This window comes from Elephas maximus, chromosome 11, assembly GCF_024166365.1.
Source record: "Elephas maximus indicus isolate mEleMax1 chromosome 11, mEleMax1 primary haplotype, whole genome shotgun sequence".
Lineage (NCBI taxonomy): Eukaryota > Metazoa > Chordata > Mammalia > Proboscidea > Elephantidae > Elephas > Elephas maximus.
Genome location: NC_064829.1, coordinates 87,976,993 through 88,003,915, shown reverse-complemented (window position 1 = coordinate 88,003,915; position 26,923 = coordinate 87,976,993). Strand labels below are relative to the sequence as shown.

The 26,923-nt window shown below is 44.7% G+C and overlaps 1 protein-coding gene across 5 annotated transcripts; it reads right to left on the bottom strand.

Moving 5' to 3' along the window:
- Nucleotides 1–2,496: 2,496 nt before the first annotated feature.
- Nucleotides 2,497–24,366, bottom strand: ZNF606 (zinc finger protein 606). Of its 5 annotated transcripts, none has more exons than XM_049900385.1 (8): nt 23,960–24,366; nt 23,314–23,611; nt 21,953–22,041; nt 21,068–21,217; nt 20,586–20,674; nt 9,815–9,941; nt 9,441–9,536; nt 2,497–6,786 (listed from the first exon to the last, which is right to left on the bottom strand). In XM_049900385.1, exons 3-8 carry the CDS (start codon nt 21,981–21,983, stop codon nt 4,799–4,801), a joined length of 2,481 nt encoding a protein of 826 aa, XP_049756342.1. In that variant the 5' UTR covers nt 21,984–22,041; nt 23,314–23,611; nt 23,960–24,366; the 3' UTR covers nt 2,497–4,798. The 5 variants fall into 5 exon arrangements, with proteins under 5 accessions (XP_049756342.1, XP_049756341.1, XP_049756340.1 ...); XM_049900384.1 differs by having other exon boundaries at nt 23,301–23,611; nt 23,785–24,360; XM_049900383.1 differs by having other exon boundaries at nt 23,785–24,338.
- Nucleotides 24,367–26,923: the final 2,557 nt, after the last annotated feature.

The window sequence follows — 26,923 nt, the reverse complement described above, 5'->3', positions numbered from 1 at the left end:
AATTCCAGGAAGGCACCTTTATCCAGAAGATTCATTGTTTCTTTGTTTTTAACAGCTTTTTGAGGCAATCATGGTCTGTTTCTTTATGTAACTTGATATTGACTATTGTCTCTGAGCTATCTATGTTATTGTATTATTTTATGTTTGCTTACTGTATCATAGCTTCTTGCTTTGTTTTGTTTTGATATGCCCAAATGGGTTGCTTGAGTGAGCTAGTTTGATCATTTTCACCTTTGGAGCTTTGAGGTCCTGTCACCAGATGGCTAGAGCTGCTATCTGGTATATCAGTCTAGGAGTCCATTCACTTTTCTTGTATGAATTCAGCTCAGGTGTCCAGCTCGCTGATCATCAAGTGTGTGGTACATGCTTTGTCCTACAGTCTTAGAGGGCAGGGGTGATTGGTGTAGGTACCAGTAACTGGTTGCAGCAGGTGGTCACGTTCTGAACAAGGTAGGGGGCTGAGAATCATCCCTCAAGTGTCTCTGAGGAAAGCACATCCCTCTTCCCTAGAGCATATAGGTGGATGTGTACTGCAGACAGACCATGGGCACACACTGTTTTTGGTTGTAAGGACTGGCAGGTACCAGTTATCCTTGGACCCCTGTCACAGGTGTCTGAGTGGCCTGAGTGGAGATACCAGTCCTTAGGCCCCTGATCCGGGTAGGTGAGGACCCTGTTTAATAGGCAAAGCGGTGTCAAACATCCACCTCTCCACCGTACAGCTGAAACAGTTGTAGTCTGCCAACAAGGGCCTATTCTCCTGAAATAGGCCCACACATGTCCATGCAGTGGGGAAAGGTATTCAAAGTCCACGGACCGTTTATGCCTGGACAGGAGCCACTTCTGTCCTTAGCTCCCCAAGTTAGTGGAGCTGGCAAATTATCTTTTTCCCCAGTTCTGAATTTATTCCTTCTCCAAGGTCTGGGGGATGGCTCCAGGCGCTCAACAGGGCCTATCTCAGGCCCAGGGAAATCAACAGCCACTGAAGTCAGCTTGCGGGTGGGAGACACAGTAAAATATACGTAAGTACTTAGCTTTTGCTGAGAGCGCCATTCTTCTCTGGTTCCAGAGGTGTGAGTAGGCTGTGTGGCTGGCTGCTTCTCCCTGCAGAAACTGTGGCCAAATGCTACTATCAGCCACCTGCAGCCACTCCCGGGAATGGTGCCTGAGGGATCCCAGCGATTCAGGTCCGGCAACTCCTCTCCACTTCTGAACTGTCTCTCACCCTGCTGCTCAGTCCATTTTCTAACTTTGCCTTTGATGTTCAGGGCTCCTAGGTTGTCATAAGTATAATTGTTTCACTTGTTTTTTCTGGTCTTTGTAGTAACAGCATTTGCAGGAAGCGTCTGGCTATTCCATCTCGGCCCCGCCTCCTTACAGACCATTTTTATCTTTCATTATTACAATCATTTATGTCTCCCTTTTTTATGACTAACTACACTGTTTACTTTTTACATGCTACTATTCAGTTTCTTTTTTTAATTCAAAGTTCATATTTTGTTCCTTGAATGTTTTGAACATTTTTTTGGCTTGCAGTGTAAAACTGAAATCTTAAGCTGATCTTAGCAGACTTACCTCTGTAGTGTAAGGAAGTGTAAGAAGGCATTTCTTAAAAATTAGTTTGCATAATCAAGCCAAGCATACTGTAAGTAATATGCCATGTGTTGAATGTTTTCCCATTTGTATGCATAAAGATTCCTGGTATTTTTTAAATGTCATTGTGTTGCAATAATTTAACTTTTTTGATTTAGTTAATAAAATATTTCTTCTATTAAGAAGCAGTCTTCAATACCCACTGAAAATCCTGTCAAATGTACCAACAGGTAAGTTTTGTGCAGATATATACCTTATAAGTTCTGATTTATCACTCATTAATCTAACTGTGCTGTTTCTAAGTTAATCATCAGTGAGAAAAGTTATTACTTGTGCAATTATTTAAAACTGTCTTTAGAAGGGAAAGAAACTATAAACGTAAGCTAATGTAGTTGCCAAGTGAGAATTCATTAATTTACCTCCTGTGCAATGATTAATGCTGCGAAGTTTGTGGTCATATTATTTTCACAAAATAAAAATTACTACATCTTCCCTGTGGAACCGTGGTCCCTGGATAGCCTAACATGGAGTCCCACATACAGGAGATCCTTCACGAGGGAATGCATACATGAATGAATGAATGAACAAACAAACAAGCTTAGTTCTGTAAACTGTTGTCCTCTCGCGATGGACCAAACTTGGATGTTCACACCTCACAATTCACCTGTTTCTGTTCTGTATTTGTACCTGTCCCCAAGTTGCAGCTGTGATGAAACCACCACCTTTTGAGTCAGAGCATCAGCATCCTCAGAGCTGGTTTTTGTGTCTGAATTTCACCACCCTTCCCTACCCTCCACACACCCCCTCTGCTATTTCTAATACCAGTGGGTTATGCATTCTCTAATAGCTAGAATACAGTCAACTTATGATGAGTGAACTAATTCCCACATGTATGAAAACAAAGATGTTCTGAGTTAGAACGATTTTTAACTAGAATGGTTATAGCATGACCTATTTACATACCATGTTATTTGTGGACAACCTCCTCTCTGCTCACTACTTGGGGCATTCTCAAGCCACGGCAGTGGTGAGACACAGGAAGACTCACTGAGGCAGCAGGGAGATAAGTTTCTAATAGCAAAAGCAATGAAATCATCTTAGAAACGCCTACGCACAACAAACACTGCACGGTCCTGCAACATGCCCATGATGGGGCTCGGGTTGTTGTGATGCATTAGGTTTTCATTGATTTTTCGGAAGTAGATTGCCAGACCTTTCTTCTTAGCTCATCCTAGTCTGTAAGTGCTAGTGAAACCTGTTCTGCATCATAGCAACACACAAGTCGCCACTGACAGACAAGCCGTGACTGTGCGTGAGGTGTACTGGCTGGAATTAAACCTGGTCTCCTTCATCTAAGGCAAAGATTCTACCACTGACCCTCAAAAATCAGATGAACATTATGTACTCTGGAGTTCTAATACCCTGGAAGTCTATGCAGGAAGGATCCTTGGCCTTTAGTTATAGCCCTATTTTAAAAAATATTTGTGAACTGAAAATATGCCACCCAAGCCCTGTGGCCCATCTGGCCCCTATGAGCACTGAGACTTTCTCACTCCAGGTGGTGAACTAGTTAGCTCCCTTCCCTTCTGAATTCTATCAGACAACCTTCTCACCTGAAGAAGATAAAGAAAAAAAAAAAAAAAAAAAAAAAACACTGCATTCAACGGAGATCTTAATGGTGCCCCGTACTCAGTGTTTGTGTGAAAGACAGACAAAAAAAACCCTTGCATTCTACTCCACAAGGCGCATTCTAAAGCCAAAAAGGGGCATTCCTAAGGTCCAAACCTCCAGTGAGTCCACCAGTCCCTCCTCCCCCATAATCCTCAAGGTTGTGGGTGATAAAATTTTAGGAAGCCCAGGTCCCAGAAAATGCAGTGATTCTGAATGTCCAATTCAGTGTTCTTCAAATTCCAGAGGGAGCTTACTCTCATATTACCACAAATCCTTTGAGATGCAGGAACCAGGTAACTTTATTTCTCCTTGCTTAGGGTTTTATTGATTTTTATTATCAAATCTCTACTACAGAAACACTGAACAAAAGGAAAAAAAAATCACTGGAGAGGCAACGTAACAGTGATTAAGAACATGAACTCTGGAGCCAAACTGAATCCCAGCTCTACTGCTTATTACCTGTGTCCTTGGGTGGGTTCTTTAACATCTCTACTTCTATCTCCCCACTTGTAAAATTGGGATAATAATAGTAACTATCTCATAGGATTAAGGGGAGTGAATAAGTTAATATTTGTGAAGCATTTAAAACAATGCCTGGCACGGGTTAAGTGCTATATATGTTTGTACAACTGAAACAAAAACATAACTGGGTTAATTTCTCATTGGGCCTTTCCAGTCCTTATCCACATATACTTTTTAGATTTGCTATAGCAGATACGTATATACAACTGTGTTCTTTTCATTTCTTCACATGATGTACTTTTCATAACTGTAATTTATAGTGACTGTCTAAAACAAATTACAAACTAATCACCCAACAAGGTAGGTATGAACAAACAATGGACACTGACACTCCAGGTTATTACCACTTTTTGTTCCAACAACACAAAATAGTCTCTTATACTTCCAGGCAATAACCTTTCCACCATTAGTAATCTCATTTACTAAGCTTTTCTAAGGAGGTTAATCTTGATCAACAGTAAACACCCCATTCAACTTTTTTTTTCATAAACTCAAATTTAGTATTCCATATTCTGTGCCTTTTATTCTATGCCTTAAAGGGAACCAAGACCATCCCCTTATAATAGCAAAATCTGTTATTTCTATAATTATGCACAAATTGTTATTGTAAAGCTTTCCATCCAGTCCTCCAGTTTGATGCAAAACAGTGTATTTCCAGTTGAAACACTTTTCCTAAGATTTTTCCCTTAACATTGCACATTGATCCAGAAATAGGTGAAGTCTTTCTCAAAAATGCCTCATTTCCTACTGTCATATTCCTCAAGTATGGACTTCTGGTGGACAATACGGCAAGTTTTCTTCACTCTAATTTATTAATTGCTTAATAAAGATGAAAACTGCTGAAAGCTTTCACTTATTCTTTTCATAGGGTTTCTTCTAAGATTATTTTCTGCTAGCTAATAAAGGGAGAACTCTTACCAAATTCTTACTGAAAAAAATTTCCCTCTGACTATACATGCGCATTTTTTCCCTCAATGTGTTATCAAAGGTAGAATAAAAGAAAAATCTCCCATCAATTCAATTCACAGAGTTTCTCTTCACTGTGATTTCTCTGGTGTTGAATTAGGGCTGAGTGACCATTAAAGGCTTTCCCACATTCATTGCATATAAAACGTTTCTCTCCACTATGCATTCTCTGATGGATAATAAGGGATGAATTCTTACAGAAAGCTTTCTCACAATGATTACATTTGTACGGTTTTTCTCCAGTATGGTTTCTCAGATGTACAATAAGTGAAGAACTCTCATTGAATGCTTTCCCACATTCATTACACCTGTACGGTTTTTCTCCAGTATGAGTTCTCCGGTGTGCAATAAGGTGAGAGCTACAGTTAAAGGACCTTTCACATTGATTACATTTATAGGGTTTCTCGCCAGTGTGAATTCTCCGATGAGCAACAAGGTGACAGCTCTGGCTGAAGGATTTCCCACATTTATTGCATTCATAGGGCTTCTCTCCAGTATGCGTCCTTTGATGCCTAACAAGGTGAGCCATCTGACTGCAGCATTTTCCACATTTATTACATTCATAAGGCTTAATTCCAGAATGAATGATCTCATGTTTTGTGAGGGCTGAGCGTTCTCTGAATGCTTTTCCACATTCCTGGCAGTTATAGGGTTTCTCTCCTGTATGAGTTCTCTGATGGGCAATAAGATGGGAACTCCAGCTGAAGGATTTTCCACATTCAGTACATTTATATGGTTTTGCTCCAGAATGAGTTCTTTCATGTTTACTAAGGGCAGAATAATCTCTAAAAGCTTTTTCACATTCATCACATTTAAAGGGCTTCTCTCCAGTATGCATTCTCATATGGGCAATAAGATGGGAGCTCCAGCTGAAAGACTTCCCACATTCAGTACATTCAAAAGGCTTCTCTCCAGTATGAGTTCTCTGATGTCCAATAAGGTGAGAGTTCCAGTTGAAAGATTTGCCACATTCATTACATACATAAGGTTTCTCTCCTGTATGAATTCTCTTATGTACAATAAGATGAGAATTCCAGCTAAAGGCTTTTCCACATTTATTACATTCATACGGTTTTATTCCAGTGTGAGTTCGTTCATGTTTAGTAAGGGCTGAACGATTCCTGAAAACTTTTCCACATTTATCACATTCATAGGGTTTCTCTCCAGTATGAGTTTTCTTATGTTGGATAAGGTAAGAGCTCCAGATGAAAGATGTCCCACATTCATTATACTCATAGGGTTTATCTGCAGTGTAAGCGCTTGTATGTTGAGTAAGGAATGTATCGTACCCAAAGACTTTCTCCCACTCATTGTATTTATATGCTTTCTCTACAGTATCAATTTTTTGATGTTCCATGATAGATGAGAAGTAAAAGATATTCTCATACTCTTTATAATCATATTGGTTTTCTCCAATGTGGAATCTTGGATGTTCATTAAATGATGGGCTCTGATTAAAGATTTGATGACATTCCTTATATTCATAGAGTTTCTCTCCAGTATGAATTCTCTTATGATCACCAAAATGTATTATTTGATTGAAAGATTTAACAGCATCAGTACATTTGAAGAGATTATCTCCAGTTTGTATTCTTGCAGGGTGGACAGGCTGAATGGATTGGTAGAAGGCTTTTCCATAATCATTATTTTCACAAGTAATCTTATCTGCATACATTATGGATGAATTATATCTCCAACTTTCAGCACGTGTATCAGGTTTATAGATATGTTCTATTTGAGAAACTCTCTGAGATGGAACAATGTTTAAGCTCTGGCTACAGTCTGACTCAAGTTCACAGAATTCAGAGCCTCTTTGTGACAGTACCTGCTTTTGCATGAAGACCATTTGCCTCATAGCTCTACTCTGGTTTACGTGGTACATTTCTAATTGATCTTCGCATCCCAAGACTTCTACCCTGGAGAACCAAGGATCACCCCATATGTATCTTTCCAACTTCATGCCATGGGATTGTTCTTCCTCAAAAATGCTTTGTGTTGGGATCAAAGCTTTCCTTTCAATACTTCTTATCCATTCTGAAATAATAAACAAGAATAGTAATTTTTAAAAGCTATGAGAACACAGAGAAATAAATTCTAAGAAAAGAGTAGGAATGGTGAGATTTACTGTCCACAATATCAAAGGGGCAACTCTGAATTTGTTTTCAAATACAACTTGTAACCCAAGAAAAGATCATAAAAGGGAGAGGAGAGTACTGAATAGGCAACAAAAGTAGCTAACTAGAACACAAAGTGTGTAATAAAATAATAAAACCCGTCTAGGTTTTATTAGTTTTTATTACGCACTTGAATAGGAGGTCAGAATAACGGTGTTCAGGAGGTAACTCAGCTTGCCTGATCTGCTCAAACACTGTATATTTCCAAGCAGGCCTATTTCAGGACTTTTACTTGGTCATCTCCTAGGAACTGAGGTCTTGGAATGTTCTAAGAGATAAAAGTGTTATGCACGCTCAAGGATTTGAAGCACATTGTACTAATTTCACCTGACAGTCTACATAAACAATGTCGTTTATGGTGAACACTTGACTTACTTCTGATAGTCTGGAGCTTCAGTGACTGAAGCGGTCACATAGGCATTGTGTATCTTCCTGACTGACTTCCAGGCTCAGGTGAGCTTCCCTGGTAGATGACACTATACATCTATTGTGACAACTCATTGCTAGAGGAATTAAGTGTTTCCTATGTGACGCCGCTGGGAGAGGACTCTTGGAAATGTGCATCTGGTTTCCTCTGAAACTACTCCATGTGCTTTTTCCCATTGCTAATGTTGCTTTCTAGCCTTTCATTGTAATAAACTGTAACTATGACTATAGCAACTTTTGAGTCTTCGTGAGTTCTTCTAAGAAATCACCAAACCTCGGGGTGGTCTTGGGGACTCCTGATACAAAGGTAACACTGAATGCTATTAAGGTAAAAAAGGTCTCTGGTGGTGCAAATGGTTAAATACTCAGCTACTAGCCAGAAGGTGAGCAGTTTAAACCAACCCAGAGGGACCTCAGAAGACAGGCCTGGCAATCTGCTTCTGAAAGAACACAGCTTTAAAAACCCTATGGAGCACAGTTCTACTCTGTACACACTTCAGGCTGCCATGACTTGGAACTGACTTGATGGTAACTAACAACAACGAGGTAAAAAAAATTAAAAAATAACAGGTTTAACAAAAGGTAGGTGAACACACAGGCCCTTGGCAACCTGTGTTTAAATTATTAAATAGGATCCTAGTTCATTTCTATGTAATAATATCCCTACTACCCCCATAGTTTGACATCACATTTGCCTACCAAAAAAAAGGAAGGGATGGCATAAAGAGAAAGCATCACCAAGCCAGGCTTCAAACAAGGATATTATCTACGTAAGTATGTGATTCCATAGACTCCAATCAATGATGGAAAATTCATCAGCCCAAAAGACAAATACCATCATATTTTAAATACCGCCCCCCGCCAAAGTTACAGCTCTTCTAACCACTACAAAAAAAAAATCTAAAACAATGACACAGAGATAGACTTGAAAGAGAGCATATTGTGATGAAACAGACACAAGAGTGATAGTCTGGTAATCAGTATTTAAATAATGTCTCTGCTACTATCATTACAGGACTTTTCTGATGATAAAATGAAATAATGAATCTAGTGAAATGCCTGTCAAATGGCAGACTTTCAATATCCGCAAGCTACTATCATCACTGTTGAAGTATCAGTGTTCCAATGACTGAAGCAGTCTGTACTCATTTCCTATTGCTGCTATAACAAATTCCTACAAACTCTGTGGCTTAAAACAATACAAATTTATTATCTTTCAGTTCTGAAGTCAGAAGTCCAAAACTGCCTTCACTGGGCTAAGTGAAGGGCCATCAACAGGGCCACGCCCCCTTTCAAGGCTCCAGGGGAGAATCTGTTTCCTTGCCTTTTTCAGCGTCTTTTGGCCTCCTGCTTCCCTTCATCTTCAAAGAGCATCACTCCTATCTCTGTTTCTGTTGTCCCATCTCTTCTTTGTGTCTCTAACCCTCCTACCTCGCTCTTTATAAGTACCCTGGATAACCCAGGACACTCTCCCCATTGCAAGATCTTAATCACATTTAAAAAGTCCCCTTTCCCAAAAAGGTGCTGTATTCACAGATTCTGGGGATTAGGATGCAGACATCTTTGAGGGGCGTACACAAACAGGGGAAAATAGAGGTCATGTGAAAATCACCAAGGAACTGAGAAATGCTGAGGCTACAGAAGCTGAAAGAAACAAGGATCTTTCCCTAGAGCCAACACAGTCTTTCCCTATAGTCGGTGCCCTGAATTCAGACTTCCAGCCTCCTGAACTGTGAGAAAATAAATTTCTGCCCTTTAAAGCCACCCAGTGTTGTATTTCTGTTACAGCGGCACTAGGAGACTAAGATAGTCATCTTAGAGAAAGAGACAGCAGAGAATATGAGAGGCATCAGGAAAGCAGATGGTGAGGGGAAGAACTACAGCCTAGGGGAAAGGTACCTTATCAATGAGGTGGGGTGTCTTTGCTCTGAATCAACAAGAAGTCAATACAGGAAGGGAGAGGGATGCAAAGGGAATTTTGAATGTATCTGAGACAGATAATTCCTCACACCCTTGTCCTGTTTCTGAAATAAAGAGGGCTTCGTGCAAAGTTCCTTGGTTACACTTGAGGCCACAGCCTGCTCTCACCTGAACAAGTGCTTTGAGGAAATCCTCTCTCCACAGTCCATGGCTCTTCTCCTTGCTCCAACAGGGAGATAACCTCAGGCTTGGTGATTTCATTCCCTACACATACAGGAAAAACATAGGACTTGTATAATGTGGCTTTAGGACAGCCAAAGGAAGCTTCCTTTGCCTACTCTTCTACTGCGACTTTTCACTTTGGCAGAAGCAGCACAGTCTGTCCCACGTCGTGCTTCAAAAGCATTAGGAATTTCACCCCTGAATCCCAGTGCCCAAGACCACTTCAGCCCTCCAGAGGCCCCTGCGGGCTTTTAACCATGGAGGAGCTGAAAGCATTGCAGTAGGAACAGCCTCCTTTACATGGGCAGCACCTGCCTTACCCACAGAGAGCAGATGCCCGAAGGTCTCCAGCATCACATCGCGGTACAGGGTCCTCTGAACAGGGTCCAGCTGCCCCCACTCCTCTTGGGAGAAGTCCACAGCCACATCCTTGAAGGTCACTGGTTCCTAAAAGGACATACATGTTCCTCCTCAACCTGGGACTACCCCCTCCAGTGTTTACTAGGGTGGAGTGAGGCTTACAGGAGAGAAGAGAGAGCAGACCAGCTGTAGAGAGACTGCACTGGCTATGCTCAAGGTTCTGACCAATACAGGTCAGGTTTCATTAGGAGCCACCCAAGACCCCATGTTTGGGATCCATGCACTCCCACTGCTGTTGACTTCGTTCCGGCTCATAGTGTAGAATGGCCCCATAGGGTTTCCAAGGCTGTAATCTTCATGGGAGCAGACTGCCACATCTTTCTCCCACGGAGTAGTTGGTGATTTGAACCCTCAACCTTTCCATTAGCAGCCGAGCACTTAGCCACTGCACCACGAGGGCTGCCTTAGGGAATTAGGAACCTAAAACAACCACTTTGAAGATGAGCAGGTCTCTCTGAAGACTCCTGCCCAAGTCATATAACAGCTGGTATAGACAGAACTCTCACGGGGCAACACCCCTTCCTTTGCTGGAAACCCAGACACTTAGTAAAGTAGAGCAATCTCTGGGTGGCACAAACAGTTAAGCACTCAATTACAAGCTGAATGGTTGGTGGTTCAAACCCACCCAAAGGTACTGCAGAAGAAAGGCCTGGTGATATGCTTCTGAAAGGTCATAGCCTTGAAAACTCTATGGAGCAGTTCTGCTCTGCAACTCGTGGATCTGCCCTGAGATGGAATTGACTGCATGGCAACAACAATAACAAAGCCTTGGCCCTTGGTAAAAACAGGTGTACAGGCCTGAAGCTATGAGCCCCAGTTGTTAGCCAGAGACTCTAGGGCTGGAGTCTTTGCTGTTCAACATATGGATCTAGAGTCTGGAAGGATAATTTGAATTCTGATGGGCTGTCTTCCTAGCCAGAGAGGGAAAGATTCCATTCCAAGAGCTGGAGCCGAGGGTGAGATGGGACCACACAGAACAGCCTGGGTCCAAGACAATCAGTTACAGTTGTTCTCAGAAGCACTTGAGTTCTAACAGCCCAAAGAGAAGCTGTTAGGAAGAACCAGGAACAGTCCACTAGGGTACTAGAAGGGAAGTTGAATTACAGCGTAAGTATGACTTTTGTAATGAATGTGCCCCTCACTGGAGCTGCAGTGTCGCAGTGGTTAATAACTCGGCTGCTAACCAAAAGGTCGGAAGTTCGAATCCACCAGATGCTCCTTAGAAACCTTATCAGACAGTTCTACTCTGTCCCATAGAGTTGCTATGAGTCAGAATCAACTCCATAGTAACAGGGTTTTCTGGGTACCCCTTACCATCCTGATAAGCAGTCAGCATGAGCCTCAGCTACCTTGGCATTCTGGGGTGGGGAGGGGCGAGTGCTTTTCCTCGTGGTGGGGGTGAGCTGTGACACAAACCCTGCAGCTCACTTGTAAGCAAATATAGCCTGTCTGGCACATCCCAGTCCTCCCTTCAGTCTGGAAACTGCTTTCTAGTCCATCTTAGTGTCACTGCAGAATCAATACCCTGAATGTTGCACCTGCAAAGTGCATGGTTTCCACTGCTCTGCTCTGCAGGCCCTCTCTCCCTCCCCTCCCAGCCTACGCTACCACTTCTACCTGCACAAGGTCTCTCTCATGGGCTCCTTTTCTGTCCCTGCTGGTCCTGGCTTGTAAATTGAGCTCATCATCTGATCTGGGTAAACACATAGCCCACACTGCTGGGTCTTCAAGGAGCACTGGTACTCTGTCACATGGGGTCACTATGAGTTGGAAATGACTCGGTGGCACACAATAGCTGGATCTTCAATGTATCAGGTTTTACTCCATAGTCCAAACTGTTCCCCTTCTACCTTTACAGGGAGATAGGGATAAAAGGCTCCACTGATCCCTTAACCCAGAATCAACTCTGCTGATACCCAACAAGATTAGCCTCCTGGAGGCCTGAGAAAGATGAGCCATTCTCTTGTCCAAGGCTAAACCTCCCATCTCTGTATCCCACCTCTTCAGAAAGCACATGGGATCAGAAGTCATCTCTCTCCTGTATCTTCCCATCCCCTTTTTGAACAGCCTATACAAATGTCTGTTTCTTCTACCCACATCAGCAGTCCAGACACTCCAGACAGATAGTCAAGCTCCTTCAAGGTGGTGTCCACCCTCACTCTCTCCCCTTCCTCGTCTTTCAGCCTTCACCCAGCTACAGTCCCTTCTCCACCCTCATTACCCCCATGTTTCTGTTTCTTGACATTTGAAAAATTTTCTTTTTATTCATCATTTTTTGCTGATCTATACTGAAGCATTCTGGGGCAATGAGCATGCATTATGACTCTTACATTCTCCAGGTTCTCACCAAGATCGCTGATGACATGTGACTACTAAGCCGAAGGTCAATACCCATCTTCCCTTTCTTCGACCTCCTGCAGCATTTAAAACTACTGACCACACCTCCCCTCTATGAAACCCTCCCCAGCGTTGAACTCATCACTGCCAGTGTCTTGGTCTGCCTCTTACAGAACTGCCCTCACCTCAAATTTCTTGATGGCTGCTGCTTCTTCATGTTTTGGTAAACTTTTAATTTCAGTGTAACATAAGGGCAGACAAGTATACAAAGCATAAGTGTGCACACGGCTTGATGTATTTCACAGATACGGAATCAGGTGGGAGGTCGTGTTTACTTGCCAGGCGCTTCTGGCCCTGTGTTCCTTTCATGCTACCTAACCTCATCCTGGGGAATGGCATCTACTTAGACAGCTTCAAAGTTCACCTAACCCTAACAAGGCCCAAACCCACACCCTGGCTTTTCTGTCAAGCTGGTGAACAGAGCCACAAATTCACTTCCCACTGTTCATAAGACACGAGTGGAATAACCATGTTGTTGTTGCTGCTCGGTGCTGTTGAGTCGACTCCAATTCATGATGACCCCATTTGACAGAATATAACTGCTCCATACAGTTGCCATGGCTGTGACATTTTGGAAGCAGACTTCCAGGCCTATCTTCCAAGGTGCCTCTGGGTGGGTTCAAACCGCTAACCTCTCAACTAGTAGTCAGCGCTTAACCGTTTGCCCCACCCAGATACTCCTGGGATATCCATTTTCACATTTAAAAAGGAACAGATGGAAGAATCATATCTAATAGATACCAAAAAACTCAAACACCCACAGCCATCAAGTTGATTTGGACTCATAGCGACCCTACAGAACAGAGTAGAACTGTCCCATAGGGTTTCTACGGCTTTAAGTCTTTACAGAAACAGATTGCCATATTTTTCTCCCATAAAGCAACTGGTGGTTGGAATCGCCGACCTTTCAGTTCGCAGCCAAGTGCTTTAACCACTGCACCACCAAGGCTCCTCTCTAATAGATGCAGGAGGAATGAAATCCTTAGAGAATGATTCTGCGACCCTTAATAGACTAATGGACATTGGCAGTCAATGGCTGCTAAACCACAGGCGAAAAGCAGGGAACTTCGTAACGGAGGAGTCAGGCTAACAAGACCTATACCCACTAACCCATCTGATGATCTAAAAACAGGACAACCAGGCAACATGTGCCTCCTGATGCAAGGCAGTCCAAAGGACCCAGTACCACCTATGACATGCTCTTGCCGAAACACTGAACCTGACTCTAATCAGTGCCCACCCCCTCAGGTTACAGGAGATGAGGGGAATGGAGGAACTTATTCAATGACCTCACAACAGTAAAATGAGGCAGACGCACAAGACATATGGCTTAGTTTCTTCAGCATATGAAGCACATGCAACATCTGTAGGCCTTGTATGGATCCTGATTTGGACAAGCCAACTGAAAAAAGACATTTTGGGGACAATCAGGCAAAATTCAACATGGACTGTGTATTATATGATATTAAGAAATTACTGTTAATTTTGTTGAGTGTGATAAAGGTATTGTGGGTATGTTTTTCAAAACACTTAAGCCTCTTAGATATATACACTTAAGTACAGGTGAAATGATATGACATCTACGATCTGCTTTAAAATATTCTACTTTAAACAAAAAAGGTTGCAAAGGGATAGATGAAAAGGCAGAAAGGTGAAAGATGGAGGTTGTTGAAGCTGGTGAATGTGGGGGTTGTGAGAGGCTGAAGAGTGGACCCTCAAAGATGTCCATCCTAATCCCTGAAACCTGTGAACTCAGTGCCATCAAGTTGATTCCAATTCATAGCGACCCTATAAGACAGAGTGGAACTGCCCCATAGGGTTTCCAAGGCTGTCATCTTTATGGAGGCAGACTGCCACATCTTTCTCCCTCAGAGCAGCTAGTCAGTTCGAACCACCGTTTTGGTTACCAGCCAAGCACTTAACCACTCTGCCACCACGGCTCCTGTGAAACCCGTGACTGTCACCTGATGTTACAAAGGGACTTTATAGATGCCATTAAGGATCTTCAGATGCAGAGATTTTCCTGGATTGTCCAGGTGGACCCAATGTCATCACACTGCCACCATCAACTGCTGTCTCGTTGACCCTGACTCATAGTGACCCCATGTGTGTCAGCGTAGAACTTGGCTCCATAGTCACTGGCTGATTTTTCAGTAGACTGCCAGGGCTTTCTTCTGAGGTACCTCTAAGTAGACTCAAACCTCCAACCTTTTGTTTACCAGCCAAGTGTTTTCACCATCCAGGAACTTCTGTGAAACGACATGCATTCTTTTAAGTGAAGACAGGGAGGCAGGAGCGCCAGAATCAGAGAGGGAGCTTTGACAACAGAAACAGAGGTTGGAGTGATGCACTTTGCAGGTGCAAGAAGGGGCTGGGGAATACAGGTGGCCTCTGGAAGCTGAGAAAGTCAAGGAAGTGGATTCTCCCCTTGAACCTCCAGCAGGATCATATCCCCACTCACCCATTTTAGACTTCTGGCCTCCAGAATGTTAAGAGAACAAATTCATGCTGTTTTAAGCCACTCCATTTGTGATAACTTGTTACAGTGACAACAGGAAACTAATATGGGGTTCATGTTCTACTTTTGTGTTTGTAGGGGAGACAGGCATTTAGAAAGACCAAACTCAGTGGCTAAGACACTGAATCCAGGTAGCAGCTGAATCCAACTTTCAAAGAGCTGTAATTCTTGTTCTTCGAATCTCAGACTGGAGAAGGGGTTTCAGGATAAAATGGGCAGGATGCTACCAGAGCAGCTCTCTGAGAGAACACAGAAGAGTTCTCAGAATACACGGATTGGATAAAAGACACAGCAGTCAGTTCAGGAGGGCCACCATCTAACAGAAGGCCCCAAAAAGAGCTCCATGGTGGTTAAGGATACACCTGCCAGACCTCAACCCACCACCACCAACAAATACAAAAGACATAGACTATGAAGAGCTAGAAGGCACAAGAGTCAATTCAAGAGGCACACTGTCTAACAGAAACCAAACCCACTGTCCTTGAGTCAATTCTGACTTACAGTAACCCTGTAATAGAAGGCCCCAGAAAAAGAATGTAAAGGAAAAGGACAGGAAGAAACGATTTTTAAAAAGACTTAACTCAAGAAGTAGTGCAAACACAGAAGAAAATATTCTTTGATGGTTATGGGGTGGGGGAGGGAGGGAGAGGGGTATTCACTAATTAGACAGTAGACAAAAACTATTTTAGGTGAAGGGAAACACAACACACAATACAGGAGAGGTCAGCAAAACTGGAGTAAACCAAAAGCAAAGAAGTTTCCTGAATAAACCAAACGCTTCGAAGGCCATAGTAGTGGGGGCCTGGGGACCATGGTTTCAGGGGACATCTGTGTCATCGTTCTGCATCCCACTTTGGTGAGTGGCATCTGGGGTCTTAAATGCTAGCAAGCGGCCATCTAAATGCATCAATTGGTCTCAGCCCACCTGGAACAAAGGAGAATGAAGAACACCAAAGATACAAGGTAATTATGAGCCCAAGAGACAGAAAAGACCACATAAATCAGAGACTATATGAGCCTGAGACTGAAAGAACTAGATGGTGCCTGGCTACAACCCATGACTGTCCTGACACGGAACACAATAGAGAATCCCTGGTGGAGCTGGAGAGCAGTGGGATGCAGACCTCAAATTCTAGTAAAAAGACCAGACTTAATGGTCTGACTGAGACTAGAAGGACTCCAGAGGTCATGGTCCCCAGACCTTCTGTTAGTCCAAAACTGGGGACCATCCCCAAAGCCAACTCTTCAGACAGAGATTGGACGGGACTATAAGATAAAAAATGATACTAGTGAGGAGTGAGCTTCTTGACTCAAGTAGACATTTGAGACTCTGTGGGTAGCTCCTGTCTGGAGGGGAGATGAGAAGGCAATGGAGGACAGAAGCTGGCTGAATGGACACAGGGAATACAGGGTGGAGAAGAGTGTGCTATCTCATGAAGGGAAGAGCAACTAGGAGTACATAGCAAGGTGTAATACATTTTTGTATGAGACGCTGACTTGATTGGTAAACTTTCACTTAAAACACAATAAAAATTAGAAAAAAAAAATAAAGACTTCTTTTAAAAAACTCAAAAAATACCAGTCATTAACAAAGATGGACACACGTGACAGAAACTTACTGAGAAACAATTTGACCAATAAAAGACACCACAAAGTTAAGACAAGCCTTGGACCGGGAGAAGGTAATTTACTGATGGCAAAAAATCCAGACCCAGGATGCATGTGAATGCACAGACATCTATGGAATGAGAGAGACACTCGGTGTTGGGGGAGGGGAGACAGAGAAATAGATGGCCAATAAACATATGAAAAAATGTTCACTTCACCAGCAATCAGAAAGAGCGAATTAAAATAATAATGCAATTCAACTCTTTAGTCTTGATATAAGCGAAAACTAAAAGGCATGATGCCCAGGGTCAGCAAGGATGCAGGGAGATGAGAACTCTCCGAACAGGGCGAGAGCCAGCTTTGCCCCTTCAGGGGGCCAGAGGGCAGCATTAGCAATGTTGAAAACACACGCCCTAAGATCCAGCAAAACTCTATTTCTAGGGGTATGCCTATATAAACTCTTATACATGTGCACAAAGTGATACACACAAAACTGTTCATGAAACTTCAGCTAGAATAGCAAAAAAATTAGGGTGGGGGAGGGGATAACAAGCTCATCCATAGAAACTATGAATACAAGAGTTACACTTCTCAGATGGATACTACCTGGCAGTGCAAAGGGAATGAACTTGACCTACATCGGTCACCACAGATGGATCTCAAAGTTGACCCTGAATGAACAAAGAACGCTGTAGAAAAGCTACATGTAGAACAAGTTGTTTTTTAGAAAATAGAATACTGTATATCTAAATTATACCTATAATTTATTATCTACAGAAGAGTATAAAAATGGATTAGCCGTGTCACCAAATCTACCAGAGCAGCTGTTCTGGGGTGGCAAGAGAATATGAGTGGGGACTATTTTAAAAATGAAAACAAAGCAAAATATATGATAAAAAATTAACTGTTAATTCCAAGGGATTGGGACAGTGTTTGAACATTTTTTTGTACTTTTGAAATTTGTCAAAATAAAAATTTAACAAAAAGAAACATTTCTAGCATTGAAAAAATCATAGAGGTCTTAGAGATGACAAGAGGGACACTATGAATGCTCTCAACCTAGAATTGCAAAGGAAAATGCAAAGCCAAAAGGCTGGGAAACAAAACCGCAGGAAGATGTGGGGGAGACGGACATTTACTCTAACAGCCATACAGAGAAGAGGGGCTCTCTGTGGCAGCGTGGACAGTAATGCAGGTTTCAGTATGTAATTTGGTTTTAGGGTGACCAGTGGCAGGCCACTGCTGGCGGGGGATGCTCTTCCACCCCTCAGGCAGCTCTCATTAGCAGAACTCCCACTTTCCAATATCATCTGCTACAACGAATTGCAGATGTTCTTATGCACATTCTTGAACGTACGACTTTGCACAGACGTGGAAGCGTCATCTAGGGCTCCGAGAGTACTTGATGGAATCTGCTAACACGTCAGTGCAGGTTTACACCATGTGAAAGGTGAGAGAGGAGGGCAGGTCTCCTAGAAAGGCTCCCATGGGATCTTGTCCCCTTATTCCTGCCAATCCTCCAGGGCTGACCCCTTCATGGAACCTGGGTTTCCCTTCTAACAGGGGCTAGGGGCAGTTCAGATGGCCTTTAAGGTAGTATTTGTTGTTTGTTAATATTTCCATGCAAGCCATTTGCAGAGCAGAAGGAAAACATAACTAGACTGTACACACCCGAGTACTACCAGGGATGAGTGCATAGTACTCCATACTGGTATGTTATAGAGGGGTCAAGATATTTGGGGAGGCTAGCTGGGGTTTTTAGATGGGCTGGGAACACATTATTTTCCCTATTCCCCAAAATAATCGATCTAGGCTCCCACTAGCTGAAAAACCATCCGACATGTTTTAAAGAACAGACAAGATTCAGATAGTGATGGATAAACAGCATTTGACGTTTCACCAGGCAATTATTTTGGTAAATGTTTAACTTGGAGGAAACAAGAAAGAGACTCCGGGCTTTCATTTGTGTTACTGAAGGCCTAATTCAAAACTCACATGATTCAAGTCTGGGTTTATCACAGGGAAAAATCCAAAGTGAGTGTGAGGAGGGGCCAGGAGCAGGTTCTCAGAAATCACAACTCTTCAGACAATGGAAGGTATTGTTACTTTAATTCTTTTTATTTTCTCAGCATTTATGTTCTCAGGAGTTAGTAGGGGGTATTCATAGCATTTTATTACTGCTAACTTCTGTTCCCAACTGACTGACTCAGGGGACCATCTTTCAGCCTAGCCTAGCTTCCCTGAAGATTGTTAGAGGATCTAAAAATGATCGTACAGTTTAAAAGTAGCAAACGTTACAGCATGAAGTTCTGATGCCAGACAACCACCACCCTTATCATGTTCTGGCCCTTGTGCTTGCTGGGGACAACAGCTCTGCCACAAGGTGATGGCATACTGACACTGCATGACACCTGTGAGCTTTAAAACGGTGGGGTTTTTTTTTTTTTAATCTTGGAGGGGAGGCATAAAGTTAGGAAGAGACTTGATTACTATTTTTATATCACAGTACTTCACATTTGGATGATTCATTATTTTAACATACCAGTAAAACATCTAAAATAGTAATGAAAGGATTTTTCTTCATCACTCAGAGCTGGGTAATTACTTAGTAGAGTATATGTAAATTTGATGAAGGTAAATTTGATGAATTAAGTAGATTCAGTAGATTCTAAGTAGATTTCTCTCACTTAGAAATACGGAGGTAACCCTAAGAAACTGAAAACAAAGTTAAAAGTGGCTGTCTCTCCGCCATAAAAAGAAATGAAGTGCTGATACATGTTACAACGTAGATGACCCTTGAAAACATTATGCTAAGTGAAGGAAGCCAGACACAAAGAACCACATATTATGGGATTCCTCTCATATGAAGTGTCACAAGAGGCAAATCCAGAGAGACAAAGGGTAGATTAGTGGTTACCAGGGGCTGGGGGAGAGAGAATGGGAGATGACTGCTTAATGGGCATGAGGTTTCTTTTCTTTCAGGGATGATGAAAATGTTCTGGAAAATGGTCATGTTGATGGTTGCATGACTCTGTGAATACACAAAAAACCACTGAATCGTGTATTTTAAATGGATGAATTTTTTTTAAATATGTGAATTATATCTCAACAAAGCTATTATAAGAAAAAAAATTTTTTTAAAGTGGTTCTCTCTGGCGAGGAAACCTGGGGAGGAGGATAGCTACTCCCCCCGCCCCCATTATGACCTCCTCATACCTCTCAGGTCTTCCTCCCTTCCCATGCCCCCAAGGCCCTGGGCAGCCTGAAGCCTGAAACATAGACCTGCTTCCCACAGCCCTCTTCTCCCCACAACCCCCTGCCAGAGGGAGCTTTCCAACTACTTTCTGGACCCTGGGCACCAGTCACCACCAGGATGGAGCCGAGCTCCGGAGCAGGCCGGGCTCTTCCTGGCCTTTGTAACCTAACTCTGAGTTCAGTCTTTGTTGGGCACTGGTCATGCGGTGCACACCCTGCCCCTCTAAATACACCCCATGGTGCTACAGAAGACCAGGACCTCAGTCACCATGCCATGCCCACCTGCTGGCACTCCCCTTCAGCTCCTGGCTCAATGCTTTGTCTCCCGCCACCCTTCCCATCCACAGTGACATGGCCCCACCTGCTCTTTGCCTCTGCTGAACTCCACAGATTCTACCTACCTCCCTAGGCACCACAGGTCCAGGACTCAGGCCTCCCTTATGGGTCTCTGGCTATGTCACACAAGGCCAGAGTTGAGTGAGCAAGCCAGGAAAGGGGTCTGGGAGCTGTTCAGCACAAGGGCTCCAACCTGTCCCTGCCCCTCCCAGCACGGAGCTCACAGCACAGGCTCAGCCCAGATCAGGAACTGAACACAGGAGTGAAGACGGGAGGAGGCTGCCCCTCATTCCCAGAAACAACCCCAAGGCACAGCATGGGTGCAGGACCGTGACGGGCCTGGTTGATAGAGATATTTCAGGTCCTGGGAAATAATTACAGGAATTCCATGCTACAGATAGATTCTGATAAACTTTGGGCTGACTTCCTCGCTGCCCCAAGTTTAGTTCTTATAAACAGAGGAATCACATTGACTGGGATGGCTGGGGAACCTGAACACTCACCCTTTGGGAACGGGAAGGAAGGCCCTTCACAAAAAATCAAAAGCCCTGTCTCACCTGGACCTGGTATGGTGGGAGCCAGCCAGTCCTCCTCTCCTCCTCGGGGGTCCCCTCCACAGGCCAGGCAGGGTCCCTCGGATACAGAGCTGAGGGAAAAGAGAGAAGTCATAGGGGCAGCTATTCCTGCTGGAAAGGCACCCATGAGCCCTTCTTCCTGGGGCGGAGGAGGGGGCACCCATAGAAGGACGGCTGTCTTTCTCCCTTGGGCAAGGGAAAAGCCCACTTTCCTGTACTGTGGTTGAAGGGAAGGGGGCTCAGAGAAGATAAGGAGTTTATCTAAGCACCTGAGCCATTCACCATCCCGCTACAGTGTGAGAAGTAGGCCTGGGACTGTTTGCAGTCTTTCCATTCATTCTTGTGCACCCTGTCCTGGAAATGTCCCCTGCACTTTATCCTCCAGCAAAGCTTCTCAATCGCCCCTGTTCCAATTCTGCTCTGAGACAGATCTCAACCAGACCCCTTTGCCCTGAAGTCCTCACCCGGCTCCCTGACTCTGGCCTCTGGCTGCAGCAGGTCACTGCTGGTAGAGGCCACACCACGGCAGGCAATGGGGATGCAGGATGTGGACTCGGCCCAGGAGGTCCACGGGCTGATGGCTGCCATTCCCCAGGACTGGTCCATAAGGGCACCTGCACAAGAGGATCAGGTTAGGACAAGGTAAGACACCATAACAGCAAACCTAGTAACTAAAGGCAAGGAAATAGAAAATCGGTATGACAAAGTCCCATAAACAGAGCCGAGGGCACATTAAATACATCCAATATAATAAAACTGGATTTATACCAGAAACACACAGCTGGGTCACATAGCAATATAATATAGCCACAGGGCAATGAAGAACAGAAACTTTCAATAGCTGAAGAGACATCTGATAAATGATAACATTCACTTAATTTTTTAAAAATGTAAGTAGTAAGAGAAGGGCACTTTCTTACTGTCTTTAACAAATCAATACCCAAAACTTCACTGTAACTGTTTTTGAGTTAGACAATGCTATAAAACTGAAATTTAAAAAAAGGTAAGAAACATGACAGTGGCGGAGAAAACATTTTGATTACACGTTCTAGTTGTCTTCCAAGAAACTACACGAAGTAATGGATAATATCTTAAGAGCTGGCAAAACTTCTCAGGAGACAACTACAAAATATACAGAAATTTTATGCTTTCTTTTACACCAATTTTCACCTTTCACCAGCAACCAAGTTTTTCGATCTCCCTCAGTTCCAACACTGCAACAAGACAGAAAGACCCTCTTCTTCCCCCAAAGCCCTCCATCCATCCTCAGCTCTGACCCCTAGCGGAAGCAGAGCACTGCTGGCAGAGGTCAACCTCAGGGTCCTAGAACACACAAGATGTGGACTCACCCCAGGAGGCCCATGGGTTGATGGCCGCCATCCACACGACTGGTTAACAAAGCGCTTGCCCAGGAGAATGGGATTCAGGTGATACCAACCTAATGACAAAAAGGAAAAATTAATAAAGTTGTCTTTTCTTACAGATGACTCAGTCAGGACAAAGAAGGGACCCCAACCACAGAAGCAACAAAACACACCTAGGGAACATTATAAGAAAATATAATTTATACATCAAAGACATAACAGATTTCCTAGAGGAAATGAAGGGTAACTTGAATAAGGTGAAAAAGAGCAAAATCTTGCAAGAGAGGGTAGAAATTTGTCAACTGCTCTCAAGTTGATTTATAGGCTTAAGAGACAGCCGTCATGGCACTTTTTAGTTGATTTGACAAAAATCATTGTAAATCCACCTGTACCCCTCATATAATGCTGGTAGAAATATAAAATAGTCATGGAGGAAAAGTTCAACAGTTCCTCAAAAAGTTAAACATAGAGTACCATATGACCTAGCAATTTCAATTCTGTGTATTTGTGTGTGTGTGCACGTGCATAGAGAAACCTGTGACAGCCAGGGTGTGATGGGCGTGTACGTGTGTGTGTGTGTGTGTGTAGAAACCTGTGAGAGCCAGGTCTCAAAAGTTGGGTGTGATGAGCATGCGTGTGCGCGTGCGTATGTATAGAAACCCGTGAGAGTCAGGTCTCAAAAGTTTTCCACCTCTGACAGGGTGCAGTCCTACCACTATTCTGTTGCTCACTTTAGTGGAAAACATTTGAGTTTTCTTTCTCTGACAGGTTTGCACCTTACACAGGTTCTGGCTTTTACAGGTTTTATTGTATATATCCAAGAGAAATGCAACCATATGTTCAAACAAAAACTTATACGTGGACGTTCATGGCAACATTATTCATAATAGCCGAAAAGTGGAAACAAACTAAACGTCCACCAGCTGATGAATACACAAAACGGGGTATTATCTACACTATGGAATATTATTCAGACATAAAAAGGAATGAAGTACTGATGCTGAACACACTGTGCTAAATGAAAGAAACCAGACACAAAAGATCATATATTGTGTGAGTCTGTTTATGTGGAACATCTGGACTAGGCAAATCTATCACAGAGACAGAAAGCAGATTAGTGATTGCCAGGGGCTGGGGGCAGGGGGAAATAGGGAGTGACTACTTATTGAGTACCCGGTTTCTTCTTTTTGGAGTGATAAAAACGTTCTGCATTAGATAGCAATGATGGTTACACAAACATACTAAAACCTCTAAACTGTACACGCTACAATGGTTAAAATGGTGAACTTTATGTTACATGAATGTTATCTTTAGAAAAAAAAAAAAAATCTACCTGCAAAACCTACCAGGTCCAAGCCTGTCTTCTTCTGCAAGCCGAAAATTCACCTCTCACTGGAAGCTATGGAAGCCACAGCGCGACACAAAACGCAGAGTCCGAAGAGTCAGAAAGCCGGGCGCACTGAGCCCCAGAGCTCAGGGGTTTGCACCAAAGCCCAGAGAAGGCGAACAGTATTATTCTGCACAGTTGCTTGCAGCCTGACAAAATCGTCCGGTCACTGCTTGGTTAACGTCACCAGTGGCTGTTCCCATCCCACGTTTGACGTCCGTCAGCACTTTATGTTAACGGGCTCGGATGAGAAACGCCTGCCCGGAACAAAAGGTAGTTATGCTCGTTAACTGTCTGAAAGGCGTCCTCATCACCTGCTTATTGGGCGCTCGGCCATTTATTTTTCCCGGGAACCCCTGGCCTCCCGCCCCAGGTTTCCTCCGCCATCCCGACAGACCTGATGCTCATAATAGCAAAGGGCCGACCCTACCTGGTTCGCAGGGGACCTGTCCCTCTGCAGGGTCCCTTCTCCGGGGCCGTTTGGATTTTGTCCCGCGCCGAGGTCCGACCCAGTGTGCTCGGGTCCCCAGCGCGCGGGCTGGGGAACAAAGGCGCTAGGGGCCGATGGCCCTGAACAAACGCCAGGCCCGGTGTGCGCGACTCACCGGGGTCCGCCCTGCCGGGCGAGGCGGCGAGTCCGGGGAAGGGGCGCGGGCAGGTGGCGGGACGATCTGAGGGCCGAAGGGGGCCGAGGGACACGGGAGGGCGCTGGCGAGGAAGGGGCAGGCGCAAGGGGTGTGCGACCTGCCCTTGCGGGGCGCCAGCCCGGATCGCAGGCGCCTGCCTCTATCCGCCCGCTCTCGCAAGCCTCCAAACCTTCAGTAGCGGCGGCTGCCCCTCCGCCGCAGCAGCGGCCTCACCCCGGCCCCGGACAATGGCGACCGCTCCCCCGGCATCGACCAGGACGCGCCGCGGGAGCTGCTGGAAGTTGTAGTTCCGGGCGGCGGCGCGCGCGGGCTCACTTCCTGTCTCAGACGGAAGTGCCCCCGAGGAAGGCGCTCCTGACGCGGGGTGATCTCCGTCCCCCTGCCCGCAACCGCCATTTCCCGGTCCACGACATCGGGGACCGGCCATAGCCGCTCCTCTCCGAGGCCGCGGCAAGGCGGGCGGTACCGTCGGGCCCCCGGCCAACCCTTCCCCACCACCGCTACCTAGGCTGATCCCAGAACCAAGCCCAAACCCATTGCCTTGGAGTCAATTTCCACTCATAGCGACTCTAATGAACAGAGTAGAAACGCCCGTAGGATTTCAAGAGGGGCTGGTGGATTCTAACTGCCCACCTTTTGGTTAGCAGCGGAACTCTTAACCACTGGGCCTGGGTAAGCTGTGGCATCGCGAACCTCAGTTTGCCTTTCTATACAATGGTAGATCATGGTAGCTGCGATTAGCAGTAGGCGCTTCCTGAGGTCGGTGCTCTGTGTCTGTCTCAGAGCTGAGCGCTCTCGAGGTATCATTTCAGTTCATATTTATGGCACAAATGGTTAGGCGCTCAGCTGCTAGGAAAGGTTGGTGGTGCGAACCCACTCAGCAGCTCCTTAGGAGAAAGACCTGGCGATCTGCTCTTTTAAAGATTAAAAAACCCTTTGCTGTCAAGTCGATTCCAACTCATAGCGACCCTATAGAACAGAGCAGAACTGTCCCATAAGGCTTCTAAGGAGCTGCTGGTGGATTCGAACTAACCTTTTGTTTAGCAGCCAAGCTCTTAAAAGAGTACAGCCTAGAGAACCCTATGGGGCAGGTCTACTGTCACATGGGGTCACTGTGAGTCAGAATCCACTTGATAGCACCTAACAAGATTGTAAAAAATTATATTATTATATTATTATAATAATAATATAATTTATATTATTTTTTACAGACAAGAGACCTAATGCTTAGCTTCCCTGGTATATGAAGCTCCACTGCTAATAATATCAGGTATTGTTCCCAAATCTCTTACCAGATAGCAAAGCTTAATAGGCACAGAAATTATCGACTCCCACTCCCTCTGTGATTTCCTTAAGTCAGTATTTATCAAGCTGTAATGGGGAATCAGGGAAGGCGAACAAAGCCTCTGCCTTGGCGGCTGCCACTCAAAACCACTATTCAAGAGCACTGGCAGGTGGAATGAAAAGGTGCCTCACCCAGCACAGAACTGACTGCCCCCCCCCCCCCCACACACACAGCCTCCTGGTCCCTGAAGGGTCCCTGGCAACAGGCTCATTGATATCCCTTGGAGGCCCTGTCTGAGCCACCTTCCAGCCTGTGGTGGGGGTGCCCTTTGTCTAGAGCTCCCCTGGTCCCCCAGCCCCTTCCCCTTTGCTCCTCCTCACTGTCCTTCCTGCCCATTCATTTGCCTACCTTCGTTTCATCTACTTGTAGGGTCTGATCAGGGCTGGGTATCTTCCAAAGGCTGGGGGCTCTGGGCAGAGATCAACTTTTCATGCACCACCTCACATCTTCACATTTATCAAACACCTTCCGTGAGCCAGCTTGAGGCAACTAAGGCAGGTCAGACCTGTTCGTGTTGGGTAAAGATCCAGTGTATAGAGAAGACAGACAAGTGAAGAGAGATACAGAAAAGTGGCCCAGGCTGGCACTGGGTGCTTCTGTGGAGCACAGAAAACCAAAGGATCGGCTATGTTTGGCAGGGGAGAGGTGGCCCAGAAAAGGCACCGACTGATGGAAGACACTCAGGCCAAGTCGTGGAAGAAGGGTGGGTGCCTGATAGGTGGAAGAGATTGTTGAGGCAAAGGGAGCAGCATGTTAGGAGAAAAATAAGTCACTTAAATTCACTGGAGTGGAGAGTTTCAGAGATTTACAAGAGTATGACAGGAAAAATAAGGGGTGGGAGGAGTGGGATGCACCTTTTATGCTGGAAATTACAAAGAACAGTTGGAGGGTTTTAAGAAAGGAAGTCATAAGATTATGTATGAGTTTGTATAGATTCACCTGGCGGCAGATGTAGAGAAGGTGAGAATGAAGGCAGTGAAGCAATTTAGAAGCCTAGATGCAAGTGGTCAGTAGATGGAGAGATTTCCACTAGAGATAGAGGGTTGATTCAAGATCAAAGCCTCAGGTCTGGGCTTGTGTAGGTGGTGGTGGCCCACACTGTGGGCAGGCAGAGAGGAGGAGCAGTTTCAGAGGGAGGCTGAAGAGTTCAGTTGGGGCAGGCTAAATTTGAGGAAGAGGCCAAGGTAGGAGGTGCAAAGTGCTAGGAGGGGCCATTGGTAGCAGGGAGGTGGACTTGGGCAGAGAAGGGACACTGGGGAGGGAAGTGATCTATGGATGGTACCCCCACAGTACCCATCTTTCAGGATTGAGCAGAGAAAGATGCTGGTAAAGGAACAGTGGCAGGGGTTAGAGGAAAGTATCCCTGCTTCCACTCCTGTCCTCTAAAGCCCATCCTCCAGCCAGCAGCCAGGTGACCATTTAGAATCCTAGATCAGGTCCCAGCCTCACATTCTGCACTGGCTTCCCATTGTAGTTAGAGTGAAATCCAATCTCTTGGCCCTTGGCTTGAGAAACTGCACAGCTGGCCTCTGTTCCCCCCAGCCAACCTGCCAAGATTTTCTCCTGTCACTCTATGC

Excerpts from the sequence above, each read along its gene's own strand:
- ZNF606 (XM_049900385.1), bottom strand. The coding sequence starts at position 21,983 with ATGGCGGCCATCAACCCATGGGCCTCCTGGG. Across the intron at positions 9,942-20,585 it reads TCCCACCATACCAGGTCCAG|GAACCAGTGACCTTCAAGGA; the intron begins GTGAGACAGGGC and ends ATGTCCTTTTAG. Across the intron at positions 6,787-9,440 it reads TCCTCAAAGCACTTGTTCAG|AATGGATAAGAAGTATTGAA; the intron begins GTGAGAGCAGGC and ends TTATTATTTCAG.